Source organism: Fukomys damarensis, unplaced genomic scaffold (assembly GCF_012274545.1).
Source record: "Fukomys damarensis isolate Sample0158 unplaced genomic scaffold, DMR_v1.0_HiC HiC_scaffold_3, whole genome shotgun sequence".
Classification (NCBI taxonomy): Eukaryota; Metazoa; Chordata; class Mammalia; order Rodentia; family Bathyergidae; genus Fukomys; species Fukomys damarensis.
The window spans coordinates 27,864,349-27,883,044 of record NW_022900915.1 but is presented as its reverse complement, the minus strand read 5'-3'; the positions used below and the strand labels follow the sequence as shown (position 1 = coordinate 27,883,044).

The following is an 18,696-nucleotide window of genomic DNA, read 5'->3' as shown; positions in this document are numbered from 1 at the left end:
TGAAAAAGCATTGGAACATATTTACCCATTATATGACTCAGAGACACCTGCAAATGGCTCATTTTCACATTTGGCACAAATAAGTATAAAAGTCAGCACAAGTGCAACTCCGGAAGTGACCAAAGCGAACTTCATGGCATTTTTACAAGTCATTTTGAATTTTGAAACAATGACGCCACCTAGAACCTGACCAAGAGCAGCTCCAGGAATTAAAACAGCTCCTAATGAGAAAAACAGCGAGAAAGCACACAAGCATGCTCAGCAACTCATACTGACAGAATGAATCAAAACAAACACCACTGGGGCTGTAACACATAAAAGTATTTGTCCAACACGGAAATATATGCATAAATGACTTAATAGATCCATTAAGTGAGGGCTTAGTAAAATTAAACACTGAGCATTAAGATTTCTCTTTAGTGTGTAGGATTTGTGTCTCTGACTTCATACAGTAAATTGATTTCAGAAAAATCAGGAACTTTAAATCATGATAAGGTATAAATTTCAGGGCTTGGGATATCTAAATATATATATGTATATGTATATATATATATATATATATATGTATGTATGTATGTATATATATACATATATATTTAAAATTTAATGGGATTATGTAAATTATTAGAGTGAATGAGAATAAAGACAATATTTTACCTCCAATGGTAGCTGCAAAGCTGGATGTCAGTCCAAATTGATTTTCTATAAATTTAGGTAAAAATGTAGCAAATCCAGTAGTAATTAAGGCTTCTGAAGAAGTTGATAGAACTAAACACATAAAGACAGTATTCCTCATCAAATTCTAAAGAAAAAATACAGTTCACCAAATAAATAACTATGATCATATTACCAAGTGTAGCATGAGAACGATTGCACAATGAAATGGCAAACATTTTAATACATATGATATCTGTAAACATTATAATACTATATCACAAACATTTAGCTGTGGATAATTAATAGATGGAGCAACTAGAGGACTGACAAATGATTTTTCCTTTATCTCACTCAAAGGGCCAGGGAGAGGAGGCAAATGCCTATTCGGAAAGGCTTCCATTCCCGGTCTAAACTATAAATGTCCATACTGCAAATTTACCACTTATTTGACTTTTAAAACTGTGACAATGGGGGCTGGGCATTGAGCTCAGTGGTGCCTCTGCCTGCCTCACAAGCACAAGGGCCTGAGTTTGATCCCCGGTGCCAAAAACTATAAATAAATAAAATTGTTATAATGGTAAATACAAAAGGTCAAAAGGGGAAGGGAAAATGGGAGGGGTAGGAAAGGAAAGAAGAGGAAGGGATAAATATGAGAAAAGGAAAAATGGAAACAAAGTCTTTGTAGATAGGGAGGGGTGGAGGGGTTGAAGGGTGGGCAGGGGAACGGGGAAAAAATAAGAACCAAGACACAGCATGTAAAGGTACAAATTTCCAAAAATGAATGTCAGCGTATTGTATACCTAAAATGCACCAATAAACTTAATGAATGAAAAAGAAAATTGTGTTCTGAATTCCTTTGTCCATTGAATGAACCTGAAACAGTGAGCAGATGGGAATGGTCTCTAAGGATCAAAACCATGGTACTATTCCACGGTGAAAAGACACAATCATCAAGATCCTTACATGGGTGTAGGGCTGAGCATCGTAAAATAGCTGCCTGTACCTGCAAACCACTCAGGATCTTTATACTTAGGCATAACCCAGTACATTTCCTAGAGTCAAGCATACATTTTAAAAATTTACAAGCTTACACATGGAAAGAGCAAATTAAAAAATCATACACACAGGAAACTTCCCAACTGCCACACATTTAAATAAAGAAGAGCAAAGAATCCCAGAGACTACTGAGAGGGAAATGAGTCAAAATTGAACTGGAGAGTTGTTTGTACAACTCTAGAAGGGCAGCAAGTAAGCAAACGAGAATACAAAATAGAAGATCTGTGTGGGGCTGTGTGTGTGTGTATTGTGAATGTACAGCTATTTGTATACACCACATGCATACATATGTACTTGTGTACACGTGTATTTGCAAGAGAAAAAGAGATAGAGAGAGAAAGAGAGAAGCTGTTTTATTTTACCTTTAGAGCCACTGGAAAATCTTTCATACTTTGCCCCAAATCATCTATGTGTGGCAAGGAATTGCTTTTACTCTGATGTGTCTGGGAAATTTTTTCAGCTTGAATTTTTGCTGTACCTACAAATACAGTAAACTTGTTTGCTTTACCATTTTACTCATTTTATTTTTTCCCTTCCATTCTTTTTTTTAATCCCTATTTCCTCCCCTTCCCTTTTCCCCTCTTCCACCCTGGTTCCCCCTCCCTTTTGAACATTTTCTTCCTACTTCCCGATAGCTAGTCTCCATCCAGCTCCTTACTTACCCTTTGGATTTCTTATGCAAGAGAAACAATGTGCTATTTAGACAGATGTGTCCGATTTATTTCACTTAAAAGTATGGTCTCAAGGTGCATGCATTTACCTAAAAATGTCTCGAGTTTATCCTTCTTTATGGTAGAGTAGTATAATTACTTTTTAATTGACACATACTTCCAGAAATATATAAATTCCGTAACACAAGAGATCAGTTCCTCTCTGTGAACAAGGCTGTTCAAATATCAATGTTTGTAATCAGGGTGTGCTAGGAGCGGGCATTCATCAAGACTAAGGAAGTGCTGACCAGTCTAGATATTAAAATGACACATTTTTCTCCCAACACATATTTTGTCCTTTTGAAATTTTAAATTTCTTTCACTTTCAAATGGTTGTTTTCCTTTCATCATTTATACACATAAAAGTACATTGATGGCTTTTTCCCTCTGCTCCCTTAAGGAAAAAACATGCTTAACAGATGAAATGATGTTTGCCATCTATCACTGCATTCCTTTGATTTTTAATAATAGTACTGTGAATAAATCTGAGAAAACAGCCAACATACAGAATTAGAAATTGCATGGCCCAGGGTATAAAGAAATCAATGAGTCCATCTATTTTCAGTCTGTCCAGCTCTATTATGCCTATGCACAAAAGTTAATCATCTATTCCCTTGAAAATATCAACAGAAACAAATACCTTTAACATAGAGAAATGCCTCTACAAATACTCATTTTAATTACAGATTTCACAGAGAAAGGAATAGGTATTATTTTCTGTCAAGATTTACTGTATGAAAAGACTAGTATTGAAATTTGCTAAAAATGAAAGCTACAGCATAACTTTGGTGATAACTGAAAATAAAAGGACTTGTACTTTCGATTCCAAATAATTAAAATGAATTATTTGAGGCAGGTTGGTCCTTGAGATGAGTGACTAACTGAACACAACTAATAGTTTAAAAGATATTCTATCTTGCATATACTGAAAGCAGGAATCGAGATAAAACATAATAAATTTACTAAGTAATAAAAGGAAGATATGAACAGTTTTACTAAGTGTTAATTAAAAATAAAGAAAACCCATAAATGTTAAGATTGCTATTCAATATTTGCTAATGAATTTAGATGTTAGAAAGTTTTTGTAGGCAAACAATTGATAAAACAAACAAGGTGAATCTGTCCCACATTTATCATATGGAAAACAAAACCCGGCCTAGAATTATAATAAAACATCATGAATTTAAAGAAAATAAGTTTACCTGGTAAATGTTTTGGAAAGCAAGAGAAAGGTATTATCAAAGACCAGGCAAAGAGCCAGGCTATAAGAAATCCGATCCACCACGCCCCCAGCCACCGCGGGTCATCTCTAGTGACATCAGCGCTGCACGAGAGAGAAACCAGTCATAGTCCACGCAGTCTTGTTAATGAAAACTCAGTTGTGATCATCGTATGGTTTGTAAGTCAAGTGCATACAGCAGAATATTATTATAATTTCAAAAATTTTAATGAAGCCATTGTGCTGATTCAAACAACAGCACACATAAATTGGTTATAAGAGTAATGGTTTAGAAAGTACTTTGAACTGGCAAATATGACAAAAAGTCCAAAAAATGTAATAGTTAATATAAGTATGATGAAAACATACCTACATTGAAAACATACGTAGAATTCCTAAGCATTCTTTAACTTTAGCTACTCTTGTTTACATCTCTGCTGTATGTACTAAACACATCTCAACAGCAAATCATTGATCTCTGTTAAAAGCCCATGCACTCTACTTCCATTATGGCATTTCTTTGCAGATAAAAATATTAAATGACTTATTAAGAGTTTTTATAACAACCTTCATGTTTCTTTTTCCCCATTAAGTTTGTTGGTACATTTAAAGCAAACAAGACAGTTACATTCATCATTGGGATCTTGCACCTTTACATGAATGTCCTGGATCTTATTTTTTCCCATACCCCTGCCCTCCCTTCAGCCCCTTCTCCCCTCCCTATTTACAGAGACTTTGTTTCCATTTTTTCCTTTTTTCACATTTTCTCTTCCCTTATTTCCTTTCCCCTCCCCTTCCCACTTCCCCTTTAGCCATTTTCTTCCTATTCCACACTATCAATTACCCCATTTGAACCTTATTTACACTTTGAGTTTTTCTAACTAGAGACATTTATAGCTAAATGGATGCACATTCAGGCCATACTCTGAAGTGAAATAAATAGGACACACTTGGCTAAATACCGAATAGTTTATCTGGTGTGAAAAACTGAAAAACAGCCTTCATATTCTAATGTCAATAGGTTCTTTCCCAAACATACCACTCATACAACTTATCAATTTCTCCAAATAAAATTAAAACGTCATTTAAGAACCTGTCTCTGCTTCCTGCATTACTTCTGTGCACCTCTTAATCGTCTTTAAAATACTAACCTAGCACTAGCAGCTGAGAGAACACATCTCATGTCTAGGCCCACAGGTGCTCATGGCCATGCCAAGGGCTACGCAGTAAGGATCTGGTTATGCAGTTAGAACTCATGGTCATGCAGTTAGGATTCATGATTAAGCAGTCAGAATCTGTCAGCTTCCTTAACGGTAAAATAAGATAGGAGTCTCATCAGAGATCACTAGTGTCTACACTAAGAAAAAGGAGAAGGGGAACAGGGGAGTAAATAATTCTACTTCAAATCATGTGCTGACCACTTACTAATGTATAGGGGTCAACTGCCTTACAGGATATGGCAGGAGTAAGTAAAATAATGTAAGTTAATTAAAAAAAATGTATGTTTAGCCGGGGGCGCAGCTCAGTGGCACTGTGCCTGCCTGGCAAGAGCAAGGTCCTGAGTTTAATTCCCACTAGCAAAAGAAAAAAAATGTTTAGAATAGTGTGGAATGAATATTATCTATAATTATTAATCTGTCACAGTTATTGTGACATCATTGGGATCACTGCGTCATTATCAGAGCTACCGGAGAATTTCTTCTGAGAATCACAGCCTTTTGAGACAATGCAGGCTATCTCTAACTAAATCTAATGAAAACATAACCGGTACTGAATTCCTTATATGTACCAGGTTACTCTATCATACATCCTTATATGAATAAAGAGAAACTGCAGTATTGATTCATGAAGTCTTTGTAAAATACCAACCAAAACTTATGTGCTTGAGTTTTGTTTCCTAAAATGTCCCTCATACCATTCGGAGTAAGTAGGATGAAAACACTCTATCTGTGACATTAGCATTATTGAAATGAAATGAAAGAAATCGCCTTGCCTCTGTCCTACAGCAACATCAATGTATATGTTTAACAGCTGTCCTCCCAACACATAGCCAACGGCAGGGCCAAAGAGTGACATAGAATAGCCAATTCCTAGAAGAAGAAAAAAGACACTGGAAATGTCTGTATGTACTTTTCTTCCCATGGCTAACAACAGCACACAAAGAAAAATATTTCACGGTAGAAAAATCTTAATGACTAGACCTAAATCAAAATTACCCAGATTTTTAAGAAAAACAGCATTTGGATGGTATCATTTGGCTGACAAGTCAAGGAACTTAAAATGCATGACTCATTGTAAAAGGTGTTTGACTATAATAAAAATTACAATAAAACCAGTCATTACAAATCCATGGTAAGTTACATTATGTTCACTGGTGGTAGGGATAGTATATCTACTCATTCTTTTAGTGACAGTGTTAATTATTGTTTACAATAATTGCTACAGTAATATTGTTTACAATATTGTTTATAAGAAAACAATGTGAAACAAGAAACTTTTCCCACTCTGCACCCACTTGGAAAACATTCTTTGCTTTGCATTAACACAAACTTCAAAACCTGGATTTGCTGACAAGTCTGTTTCTTAAAAATAAGCCACTTAGGGCCAGGGATTTAGCTCAGTGGTGCTGCCACCTGCCCTGCAAGTGCAAGGTCCCAATTTCCATCCCGGTACAAAAAAAAAAGAACAGTAAGCCACTGGTCCTCCATGACTCTCCTATTGTTATTAACAGCAGGATTAACTTGAGTTTATGTCTGTCGAATATTTAATGTTTTCCAGATATAATTTAGAATATTTGCAAAACTAAATTAACTTAGTTACCATCCTTGAGATTTTTTTTATTGACTGGTGTGATTTTTATTCTTTTTTTTTTTTTTTTTTGGTACAGGGGATCAAACTCAGGACCTTCCATTTGCAAGGCAGGTGGTGGCACCACTGAGCTAAATCCCTGGCCCATACAAGAGAGCAAGAAACTTAGTTTATATTGAAAAGTAAGCACATATGGTAACAAAAAATATTTATGCACTAGATAAGTCTCCAACATAAAGTTCATCTGAAAACGTGTAATAATTTTATCTTTCAATCATCTTATTTTATAGTTGTATTTTATAATGTAAAAATATTAGTAAGAAAATTCAAGTATGTAATATTTTATGAACAAGGCTATATGATTAAAAGTGCTGGAAATCAGTCATTTATACTACACTTGATCTTAGCCAAAAGGCCGAGAAGCGATGGAAATCAGTCATTTATAAATCCTTTTTGTTGATGGACTTTTAAAAATAATTTCCATTTAACTTTATATTTATAAAAATATGAAACTGCTTCAGAAGTATTTACATTAGGATTCTGTAAAAATAGGAAGGGGATTTGTTGATGGAGGAGAGGAGAGGAAGAACAGAAAGTAAAAAAGAATCAAGTTGCAATATATTATCTATTCCCAATGCGAGTATTTATTATGCATCTTGAACACACATTCTGGCATTCAGTGACTAGGTCAATAATTCTCTATGATACAATCATAAAGTAATAGAGAGAAAACGTATGCCCCAGTAAATTAGTTAATAATTAGATGTAGGGGGTGGGGGATTTAGCTCAGTGGTTCCACTGCCTGCTTTGCCAGAGCAAGGACCTGAGTTGGATCCCCGGTACCAGAAAAAAAAAAAAAAAAATCAGATGTAGGGCCTTGCACAGTCTAGTTAGCTCCAGTCTTCACGGAAGAATTTATGAGCAACTTATATTAGAAACCACACCCCCCCAAAAAAAGAGTCATTTATTTTAAAAAGATTAATTTTTAAATGGAAAATGCCATAGCATCTCTGGACACCTTCCTGTGGCTTTTCTTGTGGACTCTCCTCGAGTTCACACAGGATCCAGTAAGTCAAACCCCACTGCCTGTGTAAATTTCCCAGGGATTCAAGCAATCAAGAAACAAGGCTGCCCGGACAGTTCTTCCCATCCAGTAAGGTCAGCGGCCCAGAGCAGGACACCAACAGAAGTCGTTATGCATTCTATTCACTGGTGATTTGATGTGGCAATAAATAATAAGATAAACGAAAGTAACGCTGGGGTTACCTACTAGAAATACCAATAACATTACAACAAACTTTTTAACAAGCTTATGTTATACTTTACTCTAAAGTAAACAAACAAAACAAAACAATCCCAAGGCTGTTCCAGGGAAGAGCAGACTTACCTATATACAGAGAAGCTTTGTGTGTAGGCACTGACTCATCAATGAAGGCGGTGCCTAGGGTGTAGAGAGGGGTGCCTCCAACCCCCAGCAACAGTTGGCCCAGGATGAAGACATACAGGTAGCTAGAAAGCAATGATCTTGAAGAGGGACAGCTGGTGCTACTATTTCTTGCTAAGCAAGTGTCTTTAGTGAAAAAAAGAAAAGGTAATTTATGTAAAATCAGCCCATTATTTAAGTACCTGTCTTATATACCTTTAATTATTAATCAATTAATTAAGTACCTGTCCCATAACCTTTAATTATTTCTTCCAGTCACTTCATTTGATATTTAAATTATGTAGAGCACTACAGAAAATTTGTGAACTGTTACATGCCAAAATTTAGAAAGTCACAAAACTAAGGAATATTACTTAAAGAATCAAAATTAACAAATGTTAAATAAGCCAGTCTAAACACAATCAAAGCAAGTGGTACCAATAAAGTATAGTTTTTTTTGTTTTGTTTTTGTTTTTCTGGTACTGGGGATCAAACTCAGGACCTTGTGCTTGCCAGGCAGGCAGCGGAACCACTGAGCTAAATCCCCAGCCCTACAGCTTTTAGATTAAGAAAGAAAAATGTAGTCTTTATTTTTCCAAGTCAGAAGTTCAGAATAATCAATATAATGAATTTCTCAACAGTACCGTAAACACATTTGAAAAATGTACTTACACTATAGGATATTTAGAACAAAATAATAAACCTCAATATTTACTATGAAGCAGGAATATTGAAGTTATATCTAGTTCTCTTTTGTATAAATTTCTTTGTTGAAGCAATATTTAGGGTTACAGAATATTATTTTGAATATCATCAAAGGAAAACTAGTTATTTTTAAAATGTGATCAAAATCTTTTTAAAAATAACACTAAGAGTAAAGATGTGGTTTGTCTATAAAATGGAGTACTACTCAGCCAGAAAGAATGAAAAACTAGAGACATTTATAGCTAAATGGATGCACCTTGAGGCCATACTCTTAAGTGAAATAAATAAGACACACCTGAGTAAATACCGAATAGTTTCTCTAGTGTGAGAAACAAAGTGTACATAAGGTTCAAATGGTATAAGAGATAATATGAGGCAGGAAGAAAAGGGCTGAAGGAGAAGGGGAAGTGGGAGGGGTGGGGAAAAGGAAATAAGGGAAAAGAAAAAATATGAAAAAAGGAAAAAATGGAAACAAAGTCTTTGTAAATAGGGAAGGGTGGAGGGAGGGCAGGGGAATGGTGAAAAAATAAGAACCAAGATACATTATGTACAGGTACAAAATCCCAATGATGAATGTAACTGTCTTGTTTGCCTTAAATGTACCAATTAACTTAATGAAAAAAAGAGAGTAAAGACAGGATATTACGTGAAATCCGTATTTCTTAAGCTCATTTGATATTAATGAAATGAGATGCCTGTTAAAAATAGTATTCCCAGAACTTTCTCTCTGAATCTGATGTAAATATTCAGGGATCTGCATTTTAATAACAGCCTCAGCTCCTTCCACTTTCATCTCCTTACATCAGATCAAGATTTATTGCTTTCTGACGGATAAGTGCAGTCCCTAAACATCCCTCCTGAGATTCTCTAACTGGTATGAAAAAATTAAGTTCACAGCCATCGAAGTATCAGATGCAAATTTGTACATAAAACATGCATTTTAAATTTAAAACATACCTTCTAAGATTAAATATTTATATTGTAATGTGTTCATAGATATCGCGACATGTAATATGCACCTGTAACTTGGCTGTCTACTTTATTTATGTTAATTCCCTGGCCATATGAAACATTCAAATTGTAACTCCTGGTTTTAAGCTTCACTTTCTTCAGACAGCATGTTAAACAATTTCTCATTATGATATTGAGCATATCTACATGCATTTCTTGGTTTACTAATTTTTCTTATTTCCCTTTTATAATAAGTACTTCTTAAAACAGCAAGTATGCATGATTCATGGTAATCTGGTACTAAAGTTGACTATACGAGTATCCTTTACAGTTTTTGGTATTTTTCTTTTTCAGGGAAAGAAACCCCTGAAACCACATCTTTACTCTTTAATGTTATTTTTTTTAAGGATTGTGATCACATCTTGTCAAAGTTTCTTTTGTTTTTCCTTTTTTTTGCACTTCAACATATTTGTTTAAATCAATTTCAAATACCACAGAATATTGAGAAGAAAAAAAAACTCTCCATTCACCTGCCCTCTTTCTAACTTTCTAATTTTTGCCTGCCCTCTTCTTCCCAGCTTAATGGCAGTAACACCTGTGGGCAGTTGGGACCCCACCTCACACACATGTGCACTAATTTAATTTTCACACAGCTATAGACAAACTAAATGTAACTATCTTTACACCAAACAATTTAAAGCTTTCACTTACATATCTGGCATCTTTTTCTGTTTTTCAACCAGGAACTTAACTATGTTGCTCAAGCTGGTCTCAAATACCTGGGCTCAAACTCCCTGCCTCAAACTTTTGATTAGCTGGGGTTATCAACCTGGTCTGGATATCTTTTATGCAGCAATTAAAACTCTATGCAAATGTTTTTAGCACAGTGTGGTAGTGCATGCATGTAATCCCAGCACTTGGGAGGCTGAGGCGGGAGTGTTGCTGGGAGGGGTAGTCCAGCCTGGTCAAAAAGTAACAAGAAATAAAGAAAGAAAGAAATGTGGGCGGTGGGGGGGGAAGGGGTAGGTAGGGAAAGAGTCTTTGTTAGAAGTGCTACAGTATTCTACACAATAAATTCCCTATACTTTGTTTTCCTAGTCTACCATAAATATTTTAATAATAATGTAATAAATATTACCACATATTTAAATCATTTTGCTCTTCCATTACAATTCTGTAGTATATATTTCCTTCTTTTAGTTTAAAAAATTTTCAGTTTTGAGAACTGAAAGCAAGATCACACACATGCAAGGCACACGCTGGCAGTGAGCCATACCCACAACATTTTCTTGCAGTTTCATTCTGAAACAGCATCTCACTGAGTTAGTCACCCAAACTGACCTCAAACTTTCGATCCTCCTCTCTTAGACTCCCAGTAGCTGGGTTACAACTATGGGTGCACAAGCTTGTACCACTGTACCAGCGTGTGATCTACAGTTCTGAAATTTACCTTGGCATCAAGAAAGATAAGCTTGAGATACTTCTAGCTAAATGCATACACCCTGAGACCAGAAACTTAAGGGGGATATATCAGACACACATGTGTAAATAGCTCCGTGTTTCCCTGGTGTGAGAAATTAAGGACCAAAATGTATAACGGATATTGGTAAATGAGAAGAAAATGTTCAAATGAAAAGGGGGATGAGGGAGGGAGGAGGAGGAAAGGAAAGAAGGGCAAATAAAAAAAATAGAAGGAAAAAATAGAAACAAAGCTTTTGCAAATAAAGAGGGGCAATGGGAGAAAAGAGGAAGCAAGATATATCATGCACAGGTACAAATTCCCTTTGATGAATGTTATTGTTATATGTACCAATAAATGTTTTGCTTAAAAAAAAAAAGAGAGAAAATTTTCCCTTGGCACAGTTGTGCAAGCCTCTTTGTAGCACAGCTTTCACAAAATGGAACTGCTGGGTCAAAGTGTACAAATATTTATGTTTTGATATTGCCAATATGCTTTACCAAAGAGTTGCAGAAACCAACAGTGCAGAAACACTTTACACAATGAAATCTAAATCACTCCCAATCACATGGGTTAAAAACATTTTTAATTTTTAAAAAATAATTGAAGAAATTAATCATTTTATACATTTATTGCCACTTCTATTTTTTTCTGCGAACTGACTTGTCAGATTTACTTGATATGTTGAATTTAATACATGACTTTTGCTCCACTCCATGAATATATAAAAATTAACAATGGTTACATCCTGGCATTTTTCTTTGTTTTTAACTCATAATATTTTTCAGTGGAGATCCAGAATTCTGTGGGATTAATCCAAACACATTTTCTTCTAACTTTCCTGTGCTTAGGTTTATTTCTAGATACTTGGTCTCATGTCACTGATTTTCACTACCTCTCTGTCCATCACAAGTTTCTTGTAACTACTTTGGCTTACTAAGGTTTGGAGACATCAGTGCCTCAGTTGGCTGTAACCTGTTTTATAGTACAGCCTGGAAAGCTCTGTATTAACCAATACTTATGAAATCTACTTATGAAATATAATACAAACATCTTACAAAACACTGGCTAAGAAACACCTCACCTTGTTCAAAGGTGAATAGCAACTGAAAAAGAAAATCAAATAGCATGGCAGAATAATCTGTCAAGAAATATCACCATAATATATTACAAAAATAAATAAATAAATAAAATAAAGCAATGTAAAGTTGAAAGCTCAAAACAAGGCCTCATAGAAACATGATAAGATGGGGGGAAAACATGGGCTGAAATAACGTCAGAAAGATGTAAAATAAAACAACAAAACTATCAAACAATAGTCATACCATAATGAGCAACAGAGAATAAAGACAGAATTACAAGGACAGAGAAAATAGAATTGAAAACTATGAACAAACTAAAAAAAAACTAAGATTTAATAGACTAGACAGAATTATGGATACTGGATTCAGACAAAAGCAATCAAACAAATTCATAATCACACCGAATAGGAAAGGCTTCTACATTCCAAGGTGAAATTAAGGAACATTCCTCCAGATAAATGACAGATTCATAATTTAAAAGGGCAAAGAGCATCTCAGAAAAATTTGATTCAGGGCTTCTAACACCAAGAGACTCCCTTGTAAAATTATTGGACTTTAAAAGTGAAGGAATACTATTTTGAACAGCTAGGCAAATAGGAAAAATTCACTTATTCAGAGGGAGATAAAAAATATTTTAGAGAATACAGTTCCATTTGCTTAAAAATATTTTATTTTGAGATGTAAGATCAAAATAGCAAGCACAAAATAAATGTATTAAATTTTATTGTTATAATAGATTTATTAAATTACTAGATTCACCCATTTTGTGAATTCTGTTGAATTAGTTGATGAACTATGTGAATCAACTTATAGTAGGAAATCAATGTCTGAAAAATGCTTTCAACGTTATTTGAAAGAGGGAAACTGGACAAAGTTTATCAAAATACAGTTAGATAAGAAGAATAAGTTCTCATATTGTATATATTTAATAATTTATTATAAATTTTATGAAGAACTAGAAGAGCGGAGTTCCAAGGCTCCAAAAATAAAGAAATGATGAATGTATAAGGACTTAAAAAGGCTGATTACCTGATTTGGTCATTAGGCATTGCATACATGTACTGAATTACCACTCACTAGTCATGCATACATGCACATAAATATGTACAATTATTATGTCAATTAAAAACTCTAGAGAAAAGGCATGTGATTTAAAAGCATACCACAAGAGGGAGTGCTATGCTGTTTACGAATTTAGAAAAGCATTGTCATTAATTAAGATCCTGATTTTAGTAGACAGTGATCACTCTTGCCTACGCAAGTTCGTGGAGCCTTCAGCAAAAGAGCAAAAGCAAATATACATGCCAAGTCAGAATCTTTACAAGTTAAATATCCAGGTCAAGCTTACCTTTAACCCACTCGCAGGCTGGCAGCCCAAGGTATATGTATGACCTAAATACCTGGAAGCTACAGGCACTGTTTTCCCTGTTCCTCCTGGCTGCCAGGGTTGGGAAGAGTTTGCATTTTAGATAAGGAAACTGATGATTAGATCTTACCTCAAAAATTTTTGGCACTTTATTTCAGTAGAAATGCTTACAGAAATGTTTTGAATGCCTACCTCAAATTTTCTAAGTAACCTGTCAAATACACACATGCATACCTTCTCGTTTCCTTGGATTCCAAGACACGGATCCACAGGCCAGGGTGGCCTCTATTCTATCCAGAGTAGAAAGGAAAGACTGGTGGGCTTTATTAGAGCCAAGAAATTTACTCGCACTATTGTGACAGAGAGATCACTGGCCCTTCTGGTGATGGAGGCAGTTGGCTACTTCTGATCAGAGAGCTTCACGGTCACCTTATAAAAGCCAGTTATCTGGTCAGTCATTAATTCCATGTCAGCTGCTGAGAAAGATGGTTTTAAATCCAGTGTGTTCACTGAATTTGTTCTTTGAGGCAGGAAATGAACCACCATAGCCATTCATGATCTGAGAGATTCCCTCTCTTTGGGACCCCTCAGCCCCATTTTAGTGGGGGGTATGACAGGAATAACTCCATTTAGTATAATGAATTCTCACAAAGTTATTGGCAAATTATCATCATGGAATAATGTCAATTCAGTCATTCTCCCACCTGACACACAGTGGGAAACATCCAACCATGAAATGTTGGCCACCACTAGCTTTCTTAATATAAAGTGGCAAAGAAAATAAAAGAGAGTGGGATGGACCATCAAACTCTGTAGCTCTTCCTCTCAAGCTGGCCAGAGGCCTGAGTGGTATGCATGGCTTCCTGTTCCATTACCCAGTTCCTATTCCCTGTGCCCCTGTCTACACATCAGTCTGTCTGGGATTTTACATATCCTCGCTCTTTATTGGGTTATGGAAGTTTTCTTTTAACAAGTACTGTGGTTATGAGGTGTTTAGAAGCATCCAGGTAAATCCACTCATTTCAAAATATATTGTTGCATGCAACTGTAAAGAAACAATTCAGTTTTCCCTTGGCATCTATTACCTAACCCACTGCCTCCCCTTTTTGATTATTTTGTATGAAGAACAAAACATAATTAGGAAAGAGTCTGACTTTGGAATTTAAGGGAACAATGACAGTGTTCCATGACAAAAGAATTTCGCCCTTGGAGACTAGGATTCAGCAAGACCAAGGCAGGGAGCAAAAATTTCATTAAACTCCATTATTAGGTGAAGTACTGAGAAGCAGCAGACTACTGTCATTCTTTATTTTCTACCCTGTGTGTTCGGATTACAGAGGACCTACCACCAGAGGGGTTTCTGCTTTAATGCATACATTTTTAGGAGGGAAGCAAACTTCATTCTGCAAGTTATACGTCAACAGACACCATTCTATGGAACCAGAGGCTCCTGGGTGTTGAGGTACACGGCAAGACAAGCGGATGTCATGAGGAGTCTACTAACCTGTGCTTCCCTTGAGTTTCCTACTCAGAAGTGATACTGTATCTGATATAATGAGAATGAGTACGCCGTCATGTAAGTCAAACACCCTTGGGCGTTGCTAGATGTATCACAGGCAATGACAGCAAATTCCTATCCAGAATATGAATTTGTCTCAGAAAGACCAATTGCAGCCAGAACAGATATATATATTGGCCGATCTGGCAATGTTGTTTGCCCTGGAAAATATTGTCACAGAAGGTCTCAGGATCAGGCTTGTGAGGAGTAAATCAGGTAACTAATCTGCAGTGGAGGTAGATAAAGCAGTCTTCACAAGGCAAGGTGCATGAGTTTTAACTGATGCTTGGCTTTGTTAATGTCATTATAATTACTTTTACTTAGGACAATCCTACAACTGCCACAACAGTGGGGAAAAACCCTGACTGACACTCACTGGATGGACCACCCAGTCTCTCTTTGACAGCCACTTCAATAATAGATCCTTTCAAGTAACCACTGGCAAATAACAAATCCCCTTTACCTTCTGGACCCATTCCAAGAAGCACAGCATACTTCCCGCAGCTAGGCTTTTTTACACACCTTTCAAGCAGCTTTCGTTTCTGTTTCTTCTAAAGCTTCTATCTCATCGTCTGACCTAGCAGTGTTGTTTATGAATCAGTACAGATCTGTACCCCAGGACTTTTTTCCTTTTGTCAACACTGGATTTCTACTTTTTTTGTTTTTGTTTTTCTAACACACGGCCTTGCTACGTAATTAAGGCTGGTGTGGAACTCACCATGTAGCCCCTGCACATCTCTATACCATGGTGACCCTTCTGCCTCCAGAGTGCTGGGACGACAGCACTACTTAACATTGCCTTTGAGGAATATGACTGCTTGGGGCTGTTGTTCAGAGCTGCCCACGTGTGGATGCCAGCACACCTTGCAAACTCTGTAAACCAGCCTCCATGTCTCCTCCTCTGCGAGCCAGCTACAAAAAAATCTTTGTGAGCTTCTCACAATGAGCCCTCCAAGTCATGCTAATAAGGCCATGCCAACTTCTACCCATAAGGACAACCTTCCTTCACCTTCAAAGGGAGGGGTCCAAGGGCCTTTCAACCAGTGCTTGAAACAACAAGATGCCTGCTCATGCAGTTAATCGTGCATTGTGCGTTGCACAGCTAACAGTACCTGTCATTTTATTTACCAATGAATGCAACCCTATGTAAATTTTATTTGCTAAAGAGATAAAATAATAATTTGTCATGTGAAATTCAGGTCTTACAATCACCTTTGTATTTAACCTATCAGTGGCTGGGAACAACTCAAAGCTGCTTTTCATATGAACAGCCATAGTGGTGTTACTACAAAAACAGGAGTCTTTGTTCATGGTGGTTTCCCTCTGGCGATGACTGCTGTTGTGTATACTCTGCCTGCCAAACACTGCTATAACTAGTGCACAACTTTATTTTGTCTTACTCTTCACTAGTATGTGGTAGCCTTGTGCGTTATCCGGGAAATGGGTTGAAGTATGTAGATAAATAAGGAGAAGGATTTCACCCAACTTTCAAAAGGAAAAGGAACAGCTAGCACTGTGCCTCATTCTTTTTTGTCTTTTTTCTTTTTTTGGTACCGGGGATCAAACTTGGGCTCTTGTGTTTGTGAGGCAGAGAGTGGAACCAATGAGCTCAACCCCCAGCCCCTGTGCCTTATTCTTTATGTGCAAGGGACAGGTGGGTGCTGTGACAGTCTGGTCTGCCGAGCCCCTTAGAAATGTAACAATTTTGATAGAGCTTTAAAAGGTCTGCAGTTTATGTGCTGTCTCCTGCAGTGCATGTTTTTCTAACACATTTAATGTATTTTTCAACTCTTGAAATCCAATGAGTTTAATACCATCAGTCCCATAGGGTGATAAAATGACCACAGTATGTTCAAGGCAGAGTCCTAATCTGGGCACTGGGTCACCTGAAGCCAGGTAATTATTTGTTGTGAAGGCCCCTCCTGTGCACACTCTGGTTTTTATTGATGCCCCTGATCTCTACCGAAGAGATCCCAGATCCTCATAATAATAAAAAATGTTTCCAGACATGGAAAATTGGCACCAATTGAGAACTATGATACTTGTTTTCTCATATAAGATTGTAGCACTGCGCAATTCCAAAAAGCAACAGTTACTTGGACTTGAGAATGCAAACTAAGGTTCCAGGCCTATTCCAGCCCACTGACTGCTTTTGTAAATAAGACTTTATTGCCACACAACTGTGCTCATTTGTTTATGTTGCTGGGTCTCTTTTCATGGTTTAACAATAGAGTGAAGCAACTGCGACACTCAATAGCCTGTAAGCCAGAAAAAACTACCTTGCCAGTGAAGTCTGCATTGTTCGCCTAGATTTCCATCTCAATGCAGCAAAGACACCTCTCTCCCTCTCTGCCTTCATGGTGTTGTAAAAAGAAACCTAGTGAAGTGACACATTTCAGCACACTCCCTTGGCAACGAGGCCATAACTTGCAGTCGTGAGGAACAGTAACAAGTCAGCCCTACCCTCTCAGACAGCTTGGAACCAGTGCAATTCTAGTGGCATTCCAGAGCTGTCTCTCATCGCTTAAAGATCATCAGGGTCCTGTCCATCTTAGGCGTCAACTGGAGAACTTGGATTTTTACCATACTTGGCAGTAACAAGGTGTTGCCCACCTTTTTCTTAAACGCATCAGAGTTATGTCACAACATGCAGTGAAAGCAGAAGTTTTAACTAAGATCCAAACTCTAATAATACAATGCCAAGTGGTAACTTATGTACTTAGAATACGTTATCTAGAGCCGTCAAGAATCTGTACAAGGAAAACTCAAAACATAACATTTAAATCAGAAGGGAAGCTGGGTGTGGTGGCACACATCTGTAATCCCAGTACTCGGGAGGCTGAGGCAGGAGGATCTCTGTGAGTTCGAGACCAGCCTGGGCTACATAATGACTTCCAGGGAGGTCTCAACTACATGGTGAGACCCTGTCTCCGAAAAAAAAGAAAAAAAAAAGAATTTTCAGCAACCTACAGGAAAGCAGCAGAGAAATGACAAAGAGAAAGGGCAAACACAAAATCAATGATATATAAAAGAATGTACACCAACTTTAACTTATCAACACTTACATTAACCCTAAATGGCCTAAATACAATCAAGGGATGGATATTGGCAGAGCAGATTAAAAAATAGCCCAACTATGTGCAGTGTACAAGAAACCTGCTTCAAATTTAATGATGAAATTTAAAGTATAGATCAAACAACATATCATCCAAACATTTAACTGAAGTAGGAATAGCTATATTAGTATCAGAATAAAATGGACTTCAGAGTAAAGAAATGTACCAGACACAGTGCACATTACATGACAAAATATTATAATCCTAAATACATATTCACCAACAACAGAACTGTAAAACATGAAACAGAAACAAATGAAAGGACAAACAAAACTATAATTAGCCAGCCGTAGTGGGGCACACCTGTAATCTGAACACTGAGGTTGTGAGTTCAAGGTCAGCCTAGGCCACATAGCATGACCCTGTCGCAAAAGACCAAAGAACAAAAGAAGAGTTATAATCATATTTAAATATGTTAATGAATTTCTAAACAATTTATAGAACTAGACAGAAGATTACTCAGGTTATAGAATAACTTTAGCAACCACATCACCAAAAGGACCTGATACCCGTAAGACACTCCATGAAATAATGGCAGTTTTCTGCCATTAATACAAGTTTTCTTTTCAGTGCCCAGACAATACAT

At 36.6% G+C, this 18,696-nt stretch overlaps 1 protein-coding gene and 1 pseudogene across 1 annotated transcript in view; both read right to left on the bottom strand.

The window, feature by feature from the left end:
- Slco4c1 (solute carrier organic anion transporter family member 4C1) overlaps positions 1-18,696 on the bottom strand; it is a 62,276-nt gene that overhangs the window by 18,599 nt on the left and 24,981 nt on the right. The window contains exons 5-10 of the mRNA XM_010608656.1: positions 7,838-8,020; positions 5,636-5,732; positions 3,626-3,747; positions 2,076-2,191; positions 658-802; positions 26-221 (exon numbers count right to left, since the gene is read on the bottom strand). Coding sequence (XP_010606958.1) covers positions 26-221; positions 658-802; positions 2,076-2,191; positions 3,626-3,747; positions 5,636-5,732; positions 7,838-8,020 — 859 coding nt within the window. The remainder of the gene's footprint in view (positions 1-25; positions 222-657; positions 803-2,075; positions 2,192-3,625; positions 3,748-5,635; positions 5,733-7,837; positions 8,021-18,696) is intronic.
- On the bottom strand, positions 6,750-6,877 carry LOC117287505 (annotated as a pseudogene).